Below are 18,985 nucleotides of genomic sequence, written 5' to 3'. Positions count from 1 at the left end.
TGCACAACGCAGATGTTAGGACCATAAGGACATCAGACAAAACATCGAGCATGAAAACAACAACAACAAAAAAGAGCCGTGATGGTGGGCAAACTTACAATGGCTTGCGTGTTCAATAGAAATCTTTTTATCTGAAGAAAAAAACAGAAAGCAAAAAATATGACAGGAATGTACGACATGTTATGCAAATCAAACAGCAAACAAAATACACACAAAGCAAAATGCCTCATCCAACTGAAGAAAAAAAACTAATAGAGCTAAATTAAAAAAAAAAAAAATTGTTAGCACTTCAAAATGTGTGAACAGACCTATTCCAAGGCCAGGGCCATTGTTTTTCAGTTTATTTATTTATTTTTTGAAAATGGCAATTAAAACAGGTTAAAATGATTATCCGGGTTGCTGGGATCAGATGTGATGTTCGAAAGAGAAGAATCATGCTGTCAAAACGTGTAACAACTAACCCTTCACCATGCAAAATGTGGTATTACCGGTATAAGCAGCTCATGATTACAACACCAACATCAATAAACATCAGTACACTCAGTACCCCAGGAAATATCAAAGAATTATTCAGAGAAGGAGTGGCGATATAATTTCAGGCATGTGAGAACTTTGGGGTCAAATTATGGAATAAAGTAGGCCTAAATTTGAAACAATGTTCAAAGATTCACCAATTTAAATCATGGTTAAAAAAAAAAAAAAAAAAAAAAGATAATGTCACAGTAGAAGATACTGGTTTGACGGGTGTTTTCAGGGATCCGTATTAGTCAATATACAGTAACATATGATACACAGTAAGGTGTATAATTGTAGTTGATTTGTAGGAATGTATTGTACAGTACAGTGGGCCCCCGGTTTACGAACCCCCTGTCTTACGTATTTTTCATCTTACGATGTGGCCCGCGGCGTTTTTTTGTCCCCCTCTTACGCAAAAACCTTTCGTCTTAGAACCATCCAACATGCCGGTCAGTGTGTCAGCACTATTTTTTTCGCTTTGCTGCATCAACAAAAATAACTATTCTCGTATGTCACGGAAATGCCGATATGCCATTGGTCGATTAAGACAGTCACGGAGATGCGGATATGCTATTGGCAGGCGTCACGTCAAACACAGAAATGCCGATATGCTATTGGCCGAACTCCCTCCTCTTGCTTGATGGCACGAGCTGGTCGGTGTGTTGTGAAGACTTTGCAAACTTTTATCTGTTAGACATGGCTTCTAAAATTGGAAGTGGCGGTAAAGGAAGAAGTAAGAGGATGATGACAATAGAAACGAAGCAGGAGATAATAAAAAATTACGAAGGAGGCACACGCATAGTTAACCTTGCTAGTGAGTATGGCCGTAACCGCTCGGCAATCTTCTAAGGGCAAGACTTTCCTTGCTAGGGGACGGACCTCGGTCAACAACAAAATGGAGAGACTTCTTCTATTATGGATTAAAGAGAAGAAAATCGCCGGTGATAGGTTCTCCTTTGAGAAAAGTTCCCGTTTAAGAAACTAAATCAATAAATTCTGTGGGTTGGTCTCTGCTCCAAAAGGTAAATGTCATTTTTCCTTTGTATATTTATGTTATTTAATTTAACTGTACAGTAGATTGTTACTAATTTTTAATATGTGTATAAAGTCGTTATGTTTTTACCTAAGGTTTTTGCACGCATTCACGAATGAACAAGGTCTGGATTGCCCATCATACGAGCAATTCGAGTTACGAGACTAGCCGCCGAACGGATTAAGTTCGGGGGCCCACTGTATCTTTTTTTTTGTTCTGTGAAGGTCTTTGCTCTGATTTTCTTGTGCATTTGAATACTGTATAATATAGAGACCAGACTGACTTAAAACAATGCAGGTTTACCCAATCAAGTGACAAAGCGCCTAAAGCTTTGCTGGGTGGTTGCCTAAATCAGTGATGACACCAACTAAAAAGTGACAGTTATGACAGCCGAATTTGTGTATGCTCCAAGGAACCACAAATGAGACACAAGAGAGCCAAATAATAACATTTGAAACACTAAAAACAAGTCAATCAGCGATCTCTAGTATGCCATGTGACACAGTCACAGAACGTCTACAGCGGAATGCTTCTCATCTTCCCTCTGTGTCACAAAAACCCGAGTGCATTTTTTTCTGGCAACCTTCGGAGAGTTGTGTTGCGTTAGATCACAAAGTAGATTTGTCTAATATGCTGCTCTATGCAAGAAGTGTCGGCAATGGCGTGTATTTCAGAGAGAAAGTATAGCTCATTCTTTCCTCAGAAGATGCATCCATTACCCAAGTTGCATTTAGGGAGTTCGTCCGAATGCTCGGGTGTGTTGCGTTTGTGTCTTTTTGCGTGTGCGTCAAGTGTGTGCCGCTTTGTGGATGCGTGTCTTTAATGCGCTGTCAGCTGAATCTCTCCTTGCTCATCACGGGGCGCACACTCTGTCGTGGCGAGTCTGACTCATTCTCATATGCTTTACACCGTGCTAATTTTTTGACTGATATGTCATGCTTATTGCTCTCACGGTCTCTCACTCTCCATCTGTACTTTTTCGATGTGGCTCGCCTGCCTTCTCACTTTGCGAACTAACATGCTCCTTCTTGTAACATCTGTTTTCTTCTTATCACTCTCTGCAGGATTCGTGTTCTTCTTCTTCATGTTCCAGCTACTGTGAGAGATTTCACACCTTGAGGAACACATTTCTGTACAAAATCACTTTGGCATGCACTGCACCCTATAAAACGGTCTGAAGGCGCAAAGAAATCACTTTCTGAAAGATGTCGTATTATCATTTGAATGACCACCTGGGGCAACAAAGATAATCGAAGGGGATTTGTCCTGATGGAGGCCTTAGAAAATCTATATTCCCTCAGATATCAAGCAATTGAAAGCCTGGCACCGATTTTGTGTGTATTCATGGTCCAGTGGACGAGTTAAAGTTGAAAGACGAGGTCAACATTTACCCAATCCTTTCTGGTTACTTACTGCGTGCACAGAGCCCCTCGGTACAGTTTTTGCTCTCCATCATGCTCCCGCTGCAGTGCTTGCCTCCGTTCCTGGGTGGGGGGGCTTGGCATTCGCGGCTTCTCCAGTGGGTGCACTCTGTGCCGCAGGCAGACCACTTTGCCCATTCGGTCCAGCCTCCATCCACTGGAATGATACAAGATATGTAGGGGAATTATCGGAACAGCACATTGTCATACTCTATTAGCCTTGAATTAAGCATGACTTTATGACATAATGAAGATAATATATAGTAGAGGATCATCTAGCAATTTGCAGATGCCTTTTATGGTTTCATTCCTGAGTGACGGTGGTATGGCAGGCACAGCAACAAGTGCCACAATGGTATGCCAAACTGATTTAATGCACTGGTCGTGATGTGAATGACAAAAGGGAGCAAGTACATGATATGGATGATGACCCAATGTTCTTGCTGATAATCCAAACTAGGCTTTTCATGTTTCATTCATTCTACTGTAGAATTCACCCAGAGATTCCTATTGATCACCCCGAAATCCCTGGACAAGGCAGGGCCAAATAACACATTATAATCTGTTATTATTACTGTAAATTACAATTATATATTAACAAAATAAGAAATGGCAGGCATATAACATGACCAAAAAATTGATGGCTGAATGAAGTTGGAAGCAACGGCACACACGTGACCACAGGTGACTGGAAAGAAGACATAGTCGTGCTAACCTGGACAGAGTGTGGTGCAAGTCACTCTCTGGAATGGTGGGCCTTCACAGAAGGCTCCTCCATTGAGGGGGGCGGGGTTGGTGCAGCTACGTGTTCGGCGCTGCCAGCCCCGCCCACACTTTGTGTTACATTCGGACCATTCTGTCCACGAAGACCATCCGCCACTCACTTAACATACAAAGACATACAACAAGGGACGGCGTAAGCGTTCCATAACTGACACAAACAATGTCAACAAAAGCAGTGTGAACCCAACATTTCATATAATTTCAAATCATTATACATGGGTATTACACTTACACACAATAATACAGACTCTTGAAGCATCTTTCAAAACTTTTTTTTTGTACTACGCATAATACAAAACGAAGAAGAGGGGAAACTTGAAGTTACCATAAACGATAAGAGTTGCTGTGCTGCTACGTCTTTTGGCCACCACATTGCGAGCCAAGCACGTATAGTTGGCCGTGTCGGAGAGTCTGGCCTGTTTGATTATTAGATTGTGATCAATGGTGATCATAAAGTTGGAGTCTTGAGACGGATCAATTACATCTTCGTTCTTCAGCCAGTCCACCTTAAAGGAGACATAAAGGAGATCTTCTTTATTCAAACTTGATACTTTATGTAAAACAAACTCCCTGGTACTGTGTATTGCATGTCCCAATTACTCCAAACACGCATAACTTTCTCGCAACATTGACGATTTGTCCATTTATTCCCAACTAGCCCCCCAGCATCCTACACAGGATCCTACACACATCCTATTCATACATTTCTGACTTTTCAGAGAAACCCAGTTCAAATATGGGTCTAAAAGAGATATTACCGTATGAAATTCCTCATTCTTACTCAAAATGTGTACACATTATTGAGAGCTCACCGAACTCGATGATTGTTACCTGAATGTTTTCCAAACAACTATGTGACCAATTTTCTGCACACGCAAGATCCCCATGGAGACGGAAAGAAGACTCTGAATTGAATGTACCCCTGTTTTCCAATAATCCAAGAACACCATATGAAAACAGGGGTGATGTAAGTTATACCTCAGCGGTGGGCATGCCTTCTGGTGGACGACACTGCAACAGGACTTCCTGCTCAAGTCGCACCTCTCGCCCTAGGGGCTCCTGCTCAAAGTTTTTCCTCAAGTCTGGAGGGCACAAACAGATCTGCCGTGAGTGACAGTTAAATGAGATTTAGCTCAATCCTGACATGTACAGTATGTACAGTACAAAGTTTCATGCTGTCAATTTTTTCTCCACCATTTTAGTAGGTTCACAAAAGGACTGTCAATCACAAGGCAACTCACACGGTCATGTTGGATGACAGCATATTAGTTTGACAGACGACATTGAAAAATAAATAAATAAAATGCTGCCAAAAACTGACATGCAATGCGGACGTAGGCGCGGTTGCTCTTGGTGGTGCCGGCTGAGCTCCAGGCTACACACTGGCACCAGTAGTCCTCCAATCCAAACAGCTCCTCAACTTGGGTCCTCGACACTGAGATGTCCACCTCCCTCACCACCAGGCCTGTGGGGAGACAGCGATAGAGAGCGATAATGCACATGAACAACGAGCTGGCGGCTGGCCAAAAGCAGTTATCTTGCACATAAAACCTTGAAGGAACTAATGGGACATGTTGAAAATGCTGGTTGTTATTGAGTATGCTGTTTAGGTGCGTAAAGTACAAGGTGACATTACAATGTGTTCACTCGGGCATCTTTGATCTTCACCTGTGACCTGGTCCAAACTCTCTCTTGTGACATGGTCGTTTTGATTGACCCACTCCCCGTTGCACTTGAAGTAAATCTGCGTGGCCGGGGATGCCCTGCAACGAAGTTGAACGGGCCGGTTCTTCACAATGAAAGCGTCTTCCGGCTCCAGTAAGAATTCCGGGAGAGGTTCTGCCGGTGCTGATGGATACGAGTCCGGGAGAACCTCGGAATCACTGTAGTCGCTGCTTTCTGCAAACATTGACATAGATAGGGCTGATTGAAATGATTGTTCCGCCTCGACATCTTCATGGACGGCGAATCTGTGGTTCAGCCACAAAAATGTGGTCTATACAGGCCACAGACCACAGCAGTCTACCTTTCCAAATAAGAGGAGAGTAAATGACCTTCAACGGACAAGGAATCGCTGACACTACCCGGCGACAGGCTCAATATGACCTATAACCACTGACGCTTTTGTTTCCGCAGAGGTTTTTCATGAAGAAAGAGCACCATTTTCTATTTTTATTTTAATTTGTTTTTCAAATGGTTCATCTTATCTGTTATACGTTCTGGTTGTTGTTAATTAGGGATGGACTGAAACAAAAATGTTTGGCCAAACAAGACCTAACTAAAACTAAAAAAAAAAAAAAAAAACGAAAATTAACTGTAAACTCGCAAGCATACTGTACAGGTCTCAAATGATTGATGAAAATGAAATAAGACTGCTTACTATGGCGTATAATTTTCTTGATCTTAATGTCTGTTTAAAGGTTGCTCATTTGAATGTGCTAATTTTTTTTGTGGTAAAAGTTATGATATTTATATATAACAAAGACAGGTTTAGTCTTTATTTTGATTCACTGAAGACAGAATCCTAGTTAATTGATTAGATATTATAAACGTAAGTGACAAGATGGACCGTTTATTGTATTCAAGTGAAATATCTAAATGATTTCACCCTCATCATTCTTCTTGATATGTCAGGTTTTATAGCTTGATAGAAAGCCATTTAGACACTTGTGATTATTAACATTTATTACACTTTTTTTCTTTCTGAGCTTAAAATGTCAAACTGGATTTGAATGCAGCATATACATAGTTATTGGCTAAAAACTGAGACAATAGCAGCATAATTGATGAGCAGTTTCTAAGTGGCCTTAATCAGCAACTAAAGATGATTTTTTATTTTTTATTTTTAATTGCGATGTGTTAATGTTGGTGGAGCTTGCTTTACCAAGCCCCATCCCTCCCTTTCTCCTGTGTGCTCATGGGAAACTAAGACAAATGCCTGCTGGCAGGGTTTTTTACCTCATCACAATATCATTTTCAGATGTACTGGTACAGTTTCAATTGTCTTTTGCCGAAAACTGAAGATGCATTTTCATTGCCATCCTCGTTGGCAGAAAATTCAGCACATACCTAACGTTAACATAAGCACGGTCCAAAACAATCACACTGATGGTGTGAATTTGAATATCTTCTTATGATATTTGGAAGCTACTAATAATCTGTGTTTCTTGTTGACAGGTATTTTCACTGGTAGCAGCGGCAGCAATTTAGTTATTCATCTAAGTAGCCATTGTCTCTCTGGAATTGGAAGATGTTAACTTTTCATGGCATTGATGTGAAAATCGCCATTCAACCAAGATCAACATTACAGCTTGGTGGTAGCTAGGAAGGGAGGAATAATGGTGGTGGTGTTACCATTTTGCATTCCAAAAAGAGACCTTAAGGCAGACTACAACAGCTGTGCAGGAATCACAGTGGACGCTTCTGCGTTTTAGCAAATGACATTTTTTTCCACACAGCTCCAGTGGCGCATAAACACATTCCATCAGTCTGTCCAATTCATCGTTCCGTCAAGCTTTTCAAATTCAAACATGGCAATTTTACAATGCTACGGCTCTCCAACCTCAATTTTGGATCACTGTTCGATAAAATAAAAAATGTGCGGAGGCGGATATTTGGAGGCTTTCAACAATGAGACTCTGGGCTGGTACATTTTGATGGTGCTATAAATGTATCAGGCTCAACATGATCAGTTATTCCACAACCTTAGAACAAGGGAATCTACTTAGAGAGTTACAATCGTCTATTTTAGGAACATGAAGAGTTCTCCACCAACCAGTCCCTAGCCCACTTTTCCCCTTGACAGAATCTTTGCTCAGACATGAGAGCAAAGCAAAGCGGAACACAGAATATGGCGGTAAGCAGGAGTGCAGGTTTGCAAGGCTCTTGAGCCAAGATCAGTCGGATTCTAATGAATGGTGGAGGAGGAATGGTTGAAGTGCGCTCCCTAAACCCTGTCGGCCATTAGTTAGTCATCCTTACAGAGCATCTGAAGTGATCCAGTTATCCATAGAATTTATAAACAAAGACTCTGTTTTGACAAAATGTTTTCACTAATCTGTAAGCGCAACCTTAACATGAAGTTGATAATCAAGAAGGTGACTGAAAGGGACAATATTTAGACTTTTATTTTCAAAAACCCACTATGAATTTCAAAAGGTGTAAATAAACGTGTTCGATCAAATCAACATATTTTTTAAATATATGATCATAGGTCTAGTAATCGCTCTATTACACCGCTCAGATGGAAGGTGTCATGTTTCTTTTATCTCTGGTAAGCGAAGGAGGAAAACTTTTGCCAACGCAATTTAAATCTCGTTATGATTTGTGTCTTGTGTGCAGCAGAGTGAGTTTCTGGTTTGTATGCCAATCGCGAATATAAACGAGGAAAAAAAGGAACCAGAAGGTTTGCCAGTTGTAAATAAACGGAGAAGGAAGAAAAGGGGGGTTCGCTTGACGCAGCACAAGTGTCACGACGGTGCACAACGATCAGTTTGGGAGTTAGGATGACTAGTTATTCTACGCATTTGAGTTTACCCACCAAACACAAAAGAAAACATCAGCAAAGAAATTGCGATACAACAATAATTTCCCTTTGAAAGAACAGCCAAAAATATGGATTTTTGCTATGGAGTCCATACTGTGCAGCGCTCGTGTCATTTGTCATGTGTCAGTGCTGATGGACTTCCCACCCCTGGATGTGGCCTCCGTGTTTATGTCTGCGGAAGCCTGGGGTAACTAACCGGTCTTGACATATTTGTCCAAGTTTTGTAGCTTCCGTGCTACTGTGCACTGAAACCAATGGTGAATTGTATCCCTCGCTTGCTGTATGCGTCCAAAGTATGGTCTCTATGAGACACCGTAGTGCACGTGCTGCATTCATGTAACACCAGTAAACGGCATTTTTTAATTCTACACAATGCTGCTTTAAGCCGTCTTGCGCAAAAACACCATGCGTGGGGATCAAGCTGTTGACTTCAGATGCCCATGATATGTCAACTCCTTTTTGAATCACACATATAGTAGAGCAGTCATTAGCATCCACCACATCCAAACATGTTCAGCAAAAATGATGCCTGGGTCTTAAAAGCTCTCTGCAAACAACCATTTGCATTGTGCAAAGCATAAGGTTAGAAAAATGTCTAAAGCAATGAGTGGGCTAGTGAAAAGAAATGTTGTACGGCTCCAGGTCAGCCAAAAAGCCTAAATAACAACACCGTTTAGTGATTATAGCACTGCTACCTCTTCAATGATCCTGAGGTTATTCACTTTGTCATTTCAGTGGTTGAAAAACAAGTCTGAACAAATTCGAGCTCAGCTTTCATCCGAATGGCCTTGCACATTCCATTGTAGTTTATTTAATTACATTCCAATTAGTAGATTTTGTAGATGAACATTTTAAGTGTACATTTTGTGAACTGACACTAGTGCTGGGAAAACTAAGGTACAAGGGCTGGGGAAAAAAGTCCACCAACTTGGTTGAGTTCAAAATAGGTGAACTGAAAATATATATCTCGAACCTCCGCCGGAACAATTTTTGCACCATCAATTTGTAGCCTACATGGACATCTCTTGCGGACGTACGTAGTGTTGCAATCGCAGCAAGAAAAATAGACTCCTTCAAAAAGTCAGGGGATATCAGAAGTTTGAGATAATTTGCAATTAAAACATACATGGCAAAAAAAAAGTTCTACTATTGCAAAGTGGGAAAAGTAACTCTCAAGTTTTCTCATGGATTATTGTTGAAGCGTATCTGTAAGTGACTTGCACATGTACTGTAAATACGAGGGTTGTATGAAAAGTTTTAAGCATAGAAAAATAAATAAATAAATAAATAAAAGAGATAAAACATTGAACAATCACTGAACACCTGCTCGAATTTTGCTCAAGCGCTTGAATTCCAACATTGAATTCTGTTTGGGACATGCATCATGGCTTCTTTTATACAATGCTTAAAACTTTTCTTACACCCCTCATATAAAATTTCTATGTGTGAACTAAATGGTGGTTAGTGTTGAACTTAAATGGTAAGTGCGGTTATCAACTTATGTTCAACCTTAGTAGGTCATTAAAAATGTTGTTGATAAACCGTTGTCATTTTTCATGATGAAGTTCACTCATCAGTAGTGCGGATGACATGACCAGGAAGTCCATTGTGCCCTCCAGTCAGCTAAAAATAACTTTGTCTCATTGAGACAAGTTACAGAAAGTTGTTCAATGCATAACCTTGATCAAAGTTACATGCCAAACAGCAAATGGCTACACGTGCAGGTGGACACAAGCGTCCACAAAACGCTAACACATCTCAACATGGACCGCAATTGTCATGGTGCTTCTCTCGTGCCCTCTCTCTGTTTGTTCTCTCCTTCTGTCCTCTTGCTAGAATGTCGCCTCCAGCCTTTCAGACTTTGAATTCTCTGTCAATAACCAATTGTGTTGCTCCTCCCCACCCTTCACCCACGCTCTTTCTCTTTGCCCAGCATTGATTGTTCGGTGTTCAAACATCAGCTGAAAAAAAACACAGCCTGTCACTCTTCAGGCACGGGCAGAGACGGTGAGGTGCGGGGGGGGGGCATCAGAGTCAGCCCGATAGAGCGAGATGGTGGTTCGCATTAGGAATGAGAAAGGGGCCCTGCAAATTTAGATGAACCTTTTACTTGATCCGTGAGCGTGGGTGTGTGTTCTGGGGCCAGCACACTTTAATTAAAACACTTCTAGATGATGGAGGTAAGAGAGCAACAGACAGCTTCTTTCTCAGGCCCAGTCTCTTTCAGGGATAATGGAGCTGGGAGGTTTTAAGTGGAATCTGTGTTTTTGGGCCAGTGTACAAACATCCATCAGAGCTCAACAGCCAGCAATTTGTGCAGATAGGAGGAGCCTTCACTACAAGCACTCCTTGCAGGGCTCCGCAACAAGACTTTTATTCCTCTAATGGCAGACAAGAGACAGTTGGAAAGCACAAGGTTCTGGACAGTCTTTTCCACAAACACGTACACAGCATGGTAACCTGTGTTTATGAAGTCGTTTCTCTACTTTTTTTGTAAACAGGACCATTTTCAAGGTGTAAAATTAATTTCAGCTTGATATTCTTTTGTATAACCGTATACTATTCATTTATTATTGTTAATAATCATCACCAAGAAATTTTACTGCAAATAGGCTCAGGATGAGAGAACAGATTTAAGGGGCCCCCATCGAAGAAAATGTTATAATGTTAATATCTGACCCTAAGCACCCCCAAAGTCGTTTTCCTTCAATGATGCATTTCTAAGAATTCCTTGCTTATTCTGCAGTCTCAGCACCGGATCCGGCTGAGCAGATAAAAATGGCTTCTGAGTGGTACGATGACATCCTAGAGCCCAGGAATGCCCTTGTGCCGCCTCCGTACTGCTCAGGCAAGAGTAAATACACGCCCACATTATCTGAAGAGATGTGGACTGTTTTACTTTTGCTTTCACTCCAAAGTTGTGGAGAAGAAATTTCGCAGAGATTTTTAGACAAGCAATGTTTCATTGAATAATTACAAAGTTTTATTGTAGAAAAAGTTGAAGTGACGAAAATGTGTGTTTGGGAGCAAAGGGCCAGACAATCAACGTAGGTGGAGTGTCCAAATGTCACAGAGCACTGTTTCTCCATTACATGAGTGGATTTTTTGTAAAATTACAAATGGAATTTGCAGCCGGGGACTGGTCATAGATGTAAAGTACTGTACATGTAAAGAACAGAAATTAACAATGTGTATTAGATGATTTGCAAATTCGGGGGGGGGGGTTTAAAGACTGCAATGGGGCATTTTCCTTCTGCTACTAATCTCTTAAGTTTCATGATGTGAAGTACTGTTTGCATCTCTCTTTGAGTGTGTTGATATTGTAAAATCACACTTGCGCACAGATGCAACAAGTCAAGGTTTTTCGGACTAAATGTGTACCATTTGATGAAAATGCATGCGATGTGATTGTGTGGCACAAAGAAAGGCTTAACAGTGTGCAATTTACAGTAAAGGAACATGGACACACAAGAAGGCGGGTCAGGGCACTGAACCAAAGTCACAAGCTGGGTATACGAGACAGCTTGGCCAGTCAAAGCCAAGAGCCACTACGTGACAAGTAGAGTGGAAAGAGGAAGTGCATATAAATAACCGAAATCAAATTGAAGCCTGCATATCTCAACATGAGGGGAAAAAGGCCTCTTCAAGCCCGTACCTTGGCAAGCTTTGTGAACACACACTCATATTTGCCCAAATCTCAGTATGTGGACTTCAGTGAGGATTCACAAGAATGTGCTTTTCTTTACAATTTCACACTGCGCTCAAATGTGCTGTAGTTGTTAAACTACAGTACTGGGAGAAGTCACAATAAAGAGCATGTAGGCCTGTGCAGGCTTCCCCTGTTCAGTATAATTCAGGTATCCAACCAGGTCGAAAAAACAACAACAAGCAGCAAATCATTCCTCTTTCCTCCTCTCCAGTTGGGTGTCTGACATAAAGATGCTTCTTGTCTTTATCCCTCAACTCCAGTTCTGCCTGATGGATTCAAATAGCTTTGGTAAATGCACAAATAGATACAACAGCCTACAGCTACGAAGCACAAGTGACTCACTGAGGAGAAAAAGCTATGTGAACGGAAAGCTAAAAGCTGTGTTCCGATCAAGCGGTTCTGTATCAATCAGATCAATATAAAATACATGGTGTACTTTCAAGAAAAAGTGTTTAAGACTAATCTTTACCATTAAACGCAGAGGTGAGTATTTTACTATTTTTTGGGGGGTTCCATCATTCATCATTTGTCAATGCCCTGGGCCCCATTCGGTCACCGACATTTTTTCAAACTGTATTCGTCAGTCTGTTGGTACGTCTTCTTACATTGCCCACACTTCCATTGTCAGTTTGTCACAACAATTTTGACATTTACACATTATGCTGGCCTGTCATTCATTTTTCATCCGAAATACAGGCGTCTTCCAGTGATGGAACGACGGATAGTCCTTTGGTCCCCAGAGGACTGCCCACCTCTGTCGGTGAGTGACAAATGTCAGATGAAAACCTCCTCTCCATCACTGCTTAGTTTGTCTTTTTTAGTTTTTTCGACAATACTGCCACTTATACAGCCTAGGGATGCATCCAAATGAGAACACTTGACTCAAAACCGAAACACAGAGAACAAAAAAAACAAAAAACAAACTTTTTTCACGCATCGCTTTGCAGCACCCAAGCAACTTTGGGAATGAATTGTAACCTTATAAGACGCGTCCTGCACAGTTTGATAAATGATTAATGAGAATGGAATAAAACTGCTCTAAATATTATTCTTGACCAGTTTGAAGGGAACTAATCTTTTTATCGTGATTTCACCCCATCATGCTTCTTAATATGCCGTATTCCAGCATTTATATCTTAATAGTAGGCCAACATTATTAAGGCATTTGCAGTTATTAACATTTAATGCGTTGACAGACGTTTTTCTTTCTGAGTTCGAGATGTCCAACTGCGTTTCAATGCACAACATGAAACAAGTAGGTAGTGGCTAGCGGTAAGCTGGAGACTTGTGCTGTATCATACAATGACAGTGTAATTGTTTAGCAGTTTCTTGGTGTCCTTAATCAGCAATTGAATATTATTATCATGTTATTTTTTTTTTATTATTATTATTTTAAGAATGGGCTGGGCAGGTGCTGTTCATAGAGAAGTAAAAATGGAGTCACGAGGAGGAGTTAAGGCAACAACCACCACTGTGAAGGCTAACTTCAAAATAAAAATGTTCTATAGCCATTGCATTGGCGTCCATGTACTATTTGGTGTGTTGGCCTTCGAAACACGCCATTGGCTTGCTACGTGATTTTGTTCATCCTCTTTAGTAAGACTTTTCTTTGGCTTGCCGTTCATCTCAGGAAATAAGTCGAAGCTTGGCAGTGCTCTTTTCTGAAATTACGTAAATGGTTTACAATCGTCTACCAAGCGGCACCCCTCTCCTTCTCCTGTGTGCTCGTGCGAAATTCAGACATGCTTGGCTGACAGCGTTTTTGGATGATCACACCATCCTTTACCAGACTTATTGTTCTGGTTTTAATTATATTTTGGCTGAAAACTCTTTTTTTGTGCCATATTCTGTGGCCAAAAACATCCCTGATACAGGCCCGACAAAGCCGATGTAAAGCCTGCTAGAAATCATTATGTAACAATGACTGAGGTCATTGTCATCAAATCCTTCTCATGATCATACTTATAAAGAAACAACTGCCACAGTCCTCCACCACACACACCTTTGTAGATACACACCAACGTGCGCACAGGGACAAACACACACACACAATAGCAGCGAGGATGAATGGACTTAGACCATCTCTCCTTGACTTCCTTAAAGGACAATTACATTGAGTGATTTATGGGCCAATGGACTTCATTGGCAGCAGTCCAAACAGCAATTAAAGAAAAGCATAACATTAAAGATATGGTTATGTTTTTGATGATATTTTGTTAGAAGATTACAAAATGTGTACGTTGGTATGCAGGTTGTACACCACATCTCTTCTCTCATGTCAACAAAGGCTGACCAAGTGTGAAGATACATACTGCTTGCCCATCTGACTTAGCAGCTCCCCCGCCACACACACAGACATTTGCACAACCAATTACACTTTAAGCAGCCTCCTTCAACTCTGCCAGTGAGACACACGCAAGTCATTTTTTAATAGGGAACTCCCTAGTAAACAAACACAATTCATTGTGTTTCCCTTGACAGCGGGAGGTAGGAAGCAGAATTTGACATCCCGCTAAGAGTGCGGAGATCCAACACTGAGAGTCCCTGTGGCTTTGACATGATGGCCCTGTGAATTTTTTGTTTGGGTATTTTCATAAATGTCACCAGCATGAGAACCACATGTCTCTGACACCTTGCACAATCTACCAGGGCTCCATCAGACCAATCTTTGACAGAGGCGGGCACACGGATGAAAATGCTTTGGCTCTTCCAACTCGTTTCTGCCTAAAACTACTGGAGCATTTAATAGAGATAAAAATTTCAATGGAGATTTATAGTTGTAATAACTTTGTTAGCCAGAGTTTAAAAAAGACGACAGTTTAAACCAAATAACCTTTAAGTGTATGCTAAATTGTAAACATTAATATATACATGAAGCTCTGATGGGTCACGCTTTTCCCACAAATATTTTTCCAGTAATTCAAATAATAAAGTGCCTACTGTAAATGTATGTTGATTGAATTTGTTGTTTCTTTAGAATGCTTATATTGTATTATATATTATAGAGCCATTATAGAGCTCAAACAATGCGTTGATGTGTACAAAGAGCCCTAATATAGTCCCGGCAACAACTGTAATAAGCCTATTTAGACACTTACAAGAGTTCTAACTCGGGTTGCAGACTCAAATGCTACATTGGAAGAAAGTGGGAAGCTGGATTTATCTCCCTCCGATTTCCACCTAATAGGCGTCCGTCAACAATAAAGATAGTGATACATTTTTCTTTGCTCCTCAAAACACATTTTGATCTCTGGCAAATTTCTTGCAAGAAAGAAAGTAGAGGCATTTCATATATTTCACTGAATTATTTCCTGCGGGGAGATTCTGAAGTGTCTTACTGTCATGTAGTCAGTGAAAATCAAATTGACTTACGTGACGTTATGTCGACACTTTAATTTCATAATAAATTGAGTGACATATAGCTTTATAGGCTAGTGTTTTGCCGTTAACGATGTGTGTTTCTATGGAGGTCGGCATTGTACGTAGAGTGACGTCAACTGGAAGCCATTGGGTTTTCGCAACACAGATCTCCGCTTCAAATGGGCGTTCGAGTGCACATTCTCCAGAGCCGCTTATTCTCACGAGGGTCGCAGGCTTGTTGGTGCCTATCCGAGCAGGCTTCGGCCAGTAGGCGGGGGACACCCTGAAATGGTTGCTAGCCAATCGCAGGACATACAGAGATGAACAACCATTCACGCACTCAATCACACCTAATTGAGTATGTCCAATTCTCCTGCCATACATGTTTTTCATTTACATTTAAATCATGAACATGTTGCCATAAACATTGTAACAACATTGCGAGGTGGAGTTTGCATTTCTTTTTTTCTTTTTAATTTGACACCAATATTTGTTTTTCTTCAATTATCAGTTGTCGGCCGCTTTCACTGGTAATATTCAGTATCAGCCCTAAAAAACACATTGATCAAACTCTAGTATACACAATATAAATAGGCAGACACTAGTAGTTGTGTATTTGTGAGAGAGCGAGAGAGAGAGGTAGCGAACGAGAGCGGGGGGACTGAGAAATTGAGGTGACAAGAAGCTTCCAAGCAGATTGGCAGCAGAGGAAGGCTGAGCAGACGATAGAAATGCAAAGTGACAGAAACGCTTCACTTGTCCGTCCAGCATGCCTGGGCAGTGGGAGTGGGACAGACCGGGCTTGATGACATGACACCCACCCGCACAGACACACACACACACATATTAAACAATCAGGAGCCCATTCAAAGATCTGTTGACTGCAAGCTGTCTTACCCTATAGCATTCCAGCCTGCTCTTCAAGCACAAACCCAGTCAACCAGAAGGAAAACATACCAGTGGACAGTTTGTAATTGTATCCCACCACACTGCCCTGGCTCAAGCTGTGTGTGTTAGCCTCCACACACATTTTACATCTTGGCATCATGTCTCACAAAATTTGTGCAATAAATGAGTTTTTGAAATTTTGAAAATATATATTGATTTAAGCCAACCATTTTTTAGATGCTTGTTTGATGTGATGATGGATGAAAAAAGACCATTTTTACTATCCCGCTGGACACGTTCCAATTGAAATATGGCTGCCATAGTCAAAACACCTCAAATGAAATCATTAAAGGGCCTGTATCTCGCAATCTTAACCTTTCAACAGTTACTGTAACTATATATATATATATATATATATATATATATATATATATATATATATATATATATATATATATATATATATATATATATATATATAATTATAAATACATACAGACAATGGCTATTCAAGGGAGGCTCAATTAGTGATGACAAATTGAAGACTCCAGAGTGATTGAGTGGAGCTGTTACCCGGAATGTTTAGAGATGCATGAATGGAGGAAAACACCGCTTAAAGGGACACTGTGTAAGATTTGACAGCGGGAGGTGCAGCATTTAGCATTGTCCGTAGCTATAACAAACATGGCAGCCTCCGGAGAAGTGCCACCCCTATGTAATACAATTTAATGATAACCAGACCTACGATTATATTTAAAACATACTGTTGGTCATTAAGAACAGATTTATTTGCATGTTTTTTACATTTATAATCATTTCATTTATTCTTTTTTTAATGAAACATGGTCTAAATCTTACACAATGTCTTTTTAAGAGGTGGTTTTCGTGAGAAAATAATGTTTTAACATGGCTAAAAGCATAAATATGGAAAAAAGAAAACATCCAAAATGGAGAAAAAGATCCTATTTTGGCCGATGCTAGCATCTGGTGTAGAATTACTACTACTGCATATGAAAAGATTTCACAATTCATAGTGCGGCCGTGATGGGAATTGATTTTATATACTGTGCTGTCTGCTTTATATTTATCCCTGTGTGCAAGACAAGGGCCAGCCTACTCAAAATGAGACTGTGTGAGTGCATTTTTAAATGTGCGGCTAAGTGTGACTGCAAGATTGGGAGCGCTAAGAGGATTTGTGGTTGTGATGTAGCAGGCAACCCACTGGTGCTACCAGGACCGTCGAGTGGACTGGACAGGGGGGGGGGGGGGGGGGGGGGGGGGGGGGCTCCGTTTTGGCTGGAAATGTATGCTGTCACAGCTAGAGGGCGCCACCCCCGCGGAGCTCATTAATCATAGCCCATCAAAAAGTGGCCCTGTACCGTTTGTGTGTGCCCCTGAGACCTCCCGCTGCATGGGAACACGGGAGTAGGCAAGTAGCACAATCAATCACTATCAAAGGTGCAAGGAGAGGGAAGAGGAGAGGGAGGAGGAGGAGGCACTGTGGGTGAGACAATGTTGTTTTCCTATTATCCTCTCCAAATTACAGAGCAATGTCGCACTTGGAGGTCAAACTACCACGTTGGATGCACCCGCCCGCGAGCGTGTGTGTCTAGTCATAACAGTACAGTAAGTGTTTTGTATAAGGCGCCACTGCTTGTCTGCCTCACCGCCGTGCAGCTGCCTGATGAACATTACGCAGATCAACCCGGTGTGGCTGGTTGCCATGGTTGGCATTCACTTGGAGCCCGGGCCTCTAGAGGCCTGCAGTCTAAGTAGACATTAGCTAGAGTCCACACACTTGTATTTATTTGATTTTGCTTTGCCTGCTTTCCTTGCAGGAGCTGGTTGGGGACTATCGGTCCCTCTGTCATATATAGACAGAGGGCATTGCATGGCACAACGCATTTATTTAATTAAGTTATAAGGACATTAATCCTCGTCGTGAGGGTTAGGGTTACCTTGCTAGTGTTACCTATCGTTGAATGTGTGTCATTTATGTTCGGTTTAGGTTGCGCCAAGTTTGTAATCGATACTGTAGATTTAGGTGTGATAAATAATGACCCATGTGCAACTGTTGTCAACTGTTAGAATAAAGATAAAAGGTTAACCTGCCAATTAATTTTGCAGCTGTTTAATATATAGTATCCATTTGTGTTTGTGTATACAATGTTTGTGTGTGTGTGCACGTAAACATTGTGAAAAGGTGAGCAGTACACTGGAAGTTGGGGCCTTTTTAATGGGAGCAATTACACGAGAAGATGAGCTGCATTCCTTCCTGAGGGCAAGCTGATTATAGGCCTCTCTTCTTTGGGCCCCTGTAATTACACACAATCTACCCCCCCAATGCTCACCCAATATCCCTCTGTATTCATCAAAGACTTTGCTGCAAAGTCATCTGCCTCATAATGTGATCTTTAAAAAAACAAACAAACACTAGCTTACCTTCTTTTCCAGTAGTACATAAGAAGAAAACAACTTGATCTTAACAAGATTATGCAGTTTATATTGATTTGCCAAACCCCATAAATACAGCTCGCACTAATGCATCAGACTTGCTTTGTTTGTTCGTGTGTTGACAAATGCCAAGCAGTCTTCATGACCACTCCTTGCTGACAGCTTTTGCCTTGCAGGTAAGTCCGTACTGCTTTTAACCCCACTTTGGCGTCTCTTGGCGGTGCTTGCACAAAGGAAGGCGGACATGTCCACATGACCTCACACTTTATAGACAT

General features: G+C 41.1%; 1 protein-coding gene across 1 annotated transcript in view; it reads right to left on the bottom strand.

Annotated features, from left to right (window-relative positions):
* Window positions 1-18,985, bottom strand: part of unc5b (unc-5 netrin receptor B) — a 59,911-nt gene that overhangs the window by 15,180 nt on the left and 25,746 nt on the right. The window contains exons 2-8 of the mRNA XM_088421781.1: window positions 5,422-5,652; window positions 5,075-5,218; window positions 4,732-4,835; window positions 4,079-4,259; window positions 3,686-3,853; window positions 2,963-3,127; window positions 99-131 (exon numbers count right to left, since the gene is read on the bottom strand). Coding sequence (XP_088277907.1) covers window positions 99-131; window positions 2,963-3,127; window positions 3,686-3,853; window positions 4,079-4,259; window positions 4,732-4,835; window positions 5,075-5,218; window positions 5,422-5,652 — 1,026 coding nt within the window. The remainder of the gene's footprint in view (window positions 1-98; window positions 132-2,962; window positions 3,128-3,685; window positions 3,854-4,078; window positions 4,260-4,731; window positions 4,836-5,074; window positions 5,219-5,421; window positions 5,653-18,985) is intronic.

Source organism: Hippichthys cyanospilos, chromosome 8, assembly GCF_059441005.1.
Source record: "Hippichthys cyanospilos isolate Australia breed blue-spotted pipefish chromosome 8, RoL_Hcya_1.0, whole genome shotgun sequence".
In the NCBI taxonomy this organism is placed as follows: Eukaryota; Metazoa; Chordata; class Actinopteri; order Syngnathiformes; family Syngnathidae; genus Hippichthys; species Hippichthys cyanospilos.
Note: the sequence above shows the minus strand (reverse complement) of the source record. Positions and strands in the feature narration are given on the sequence as shown.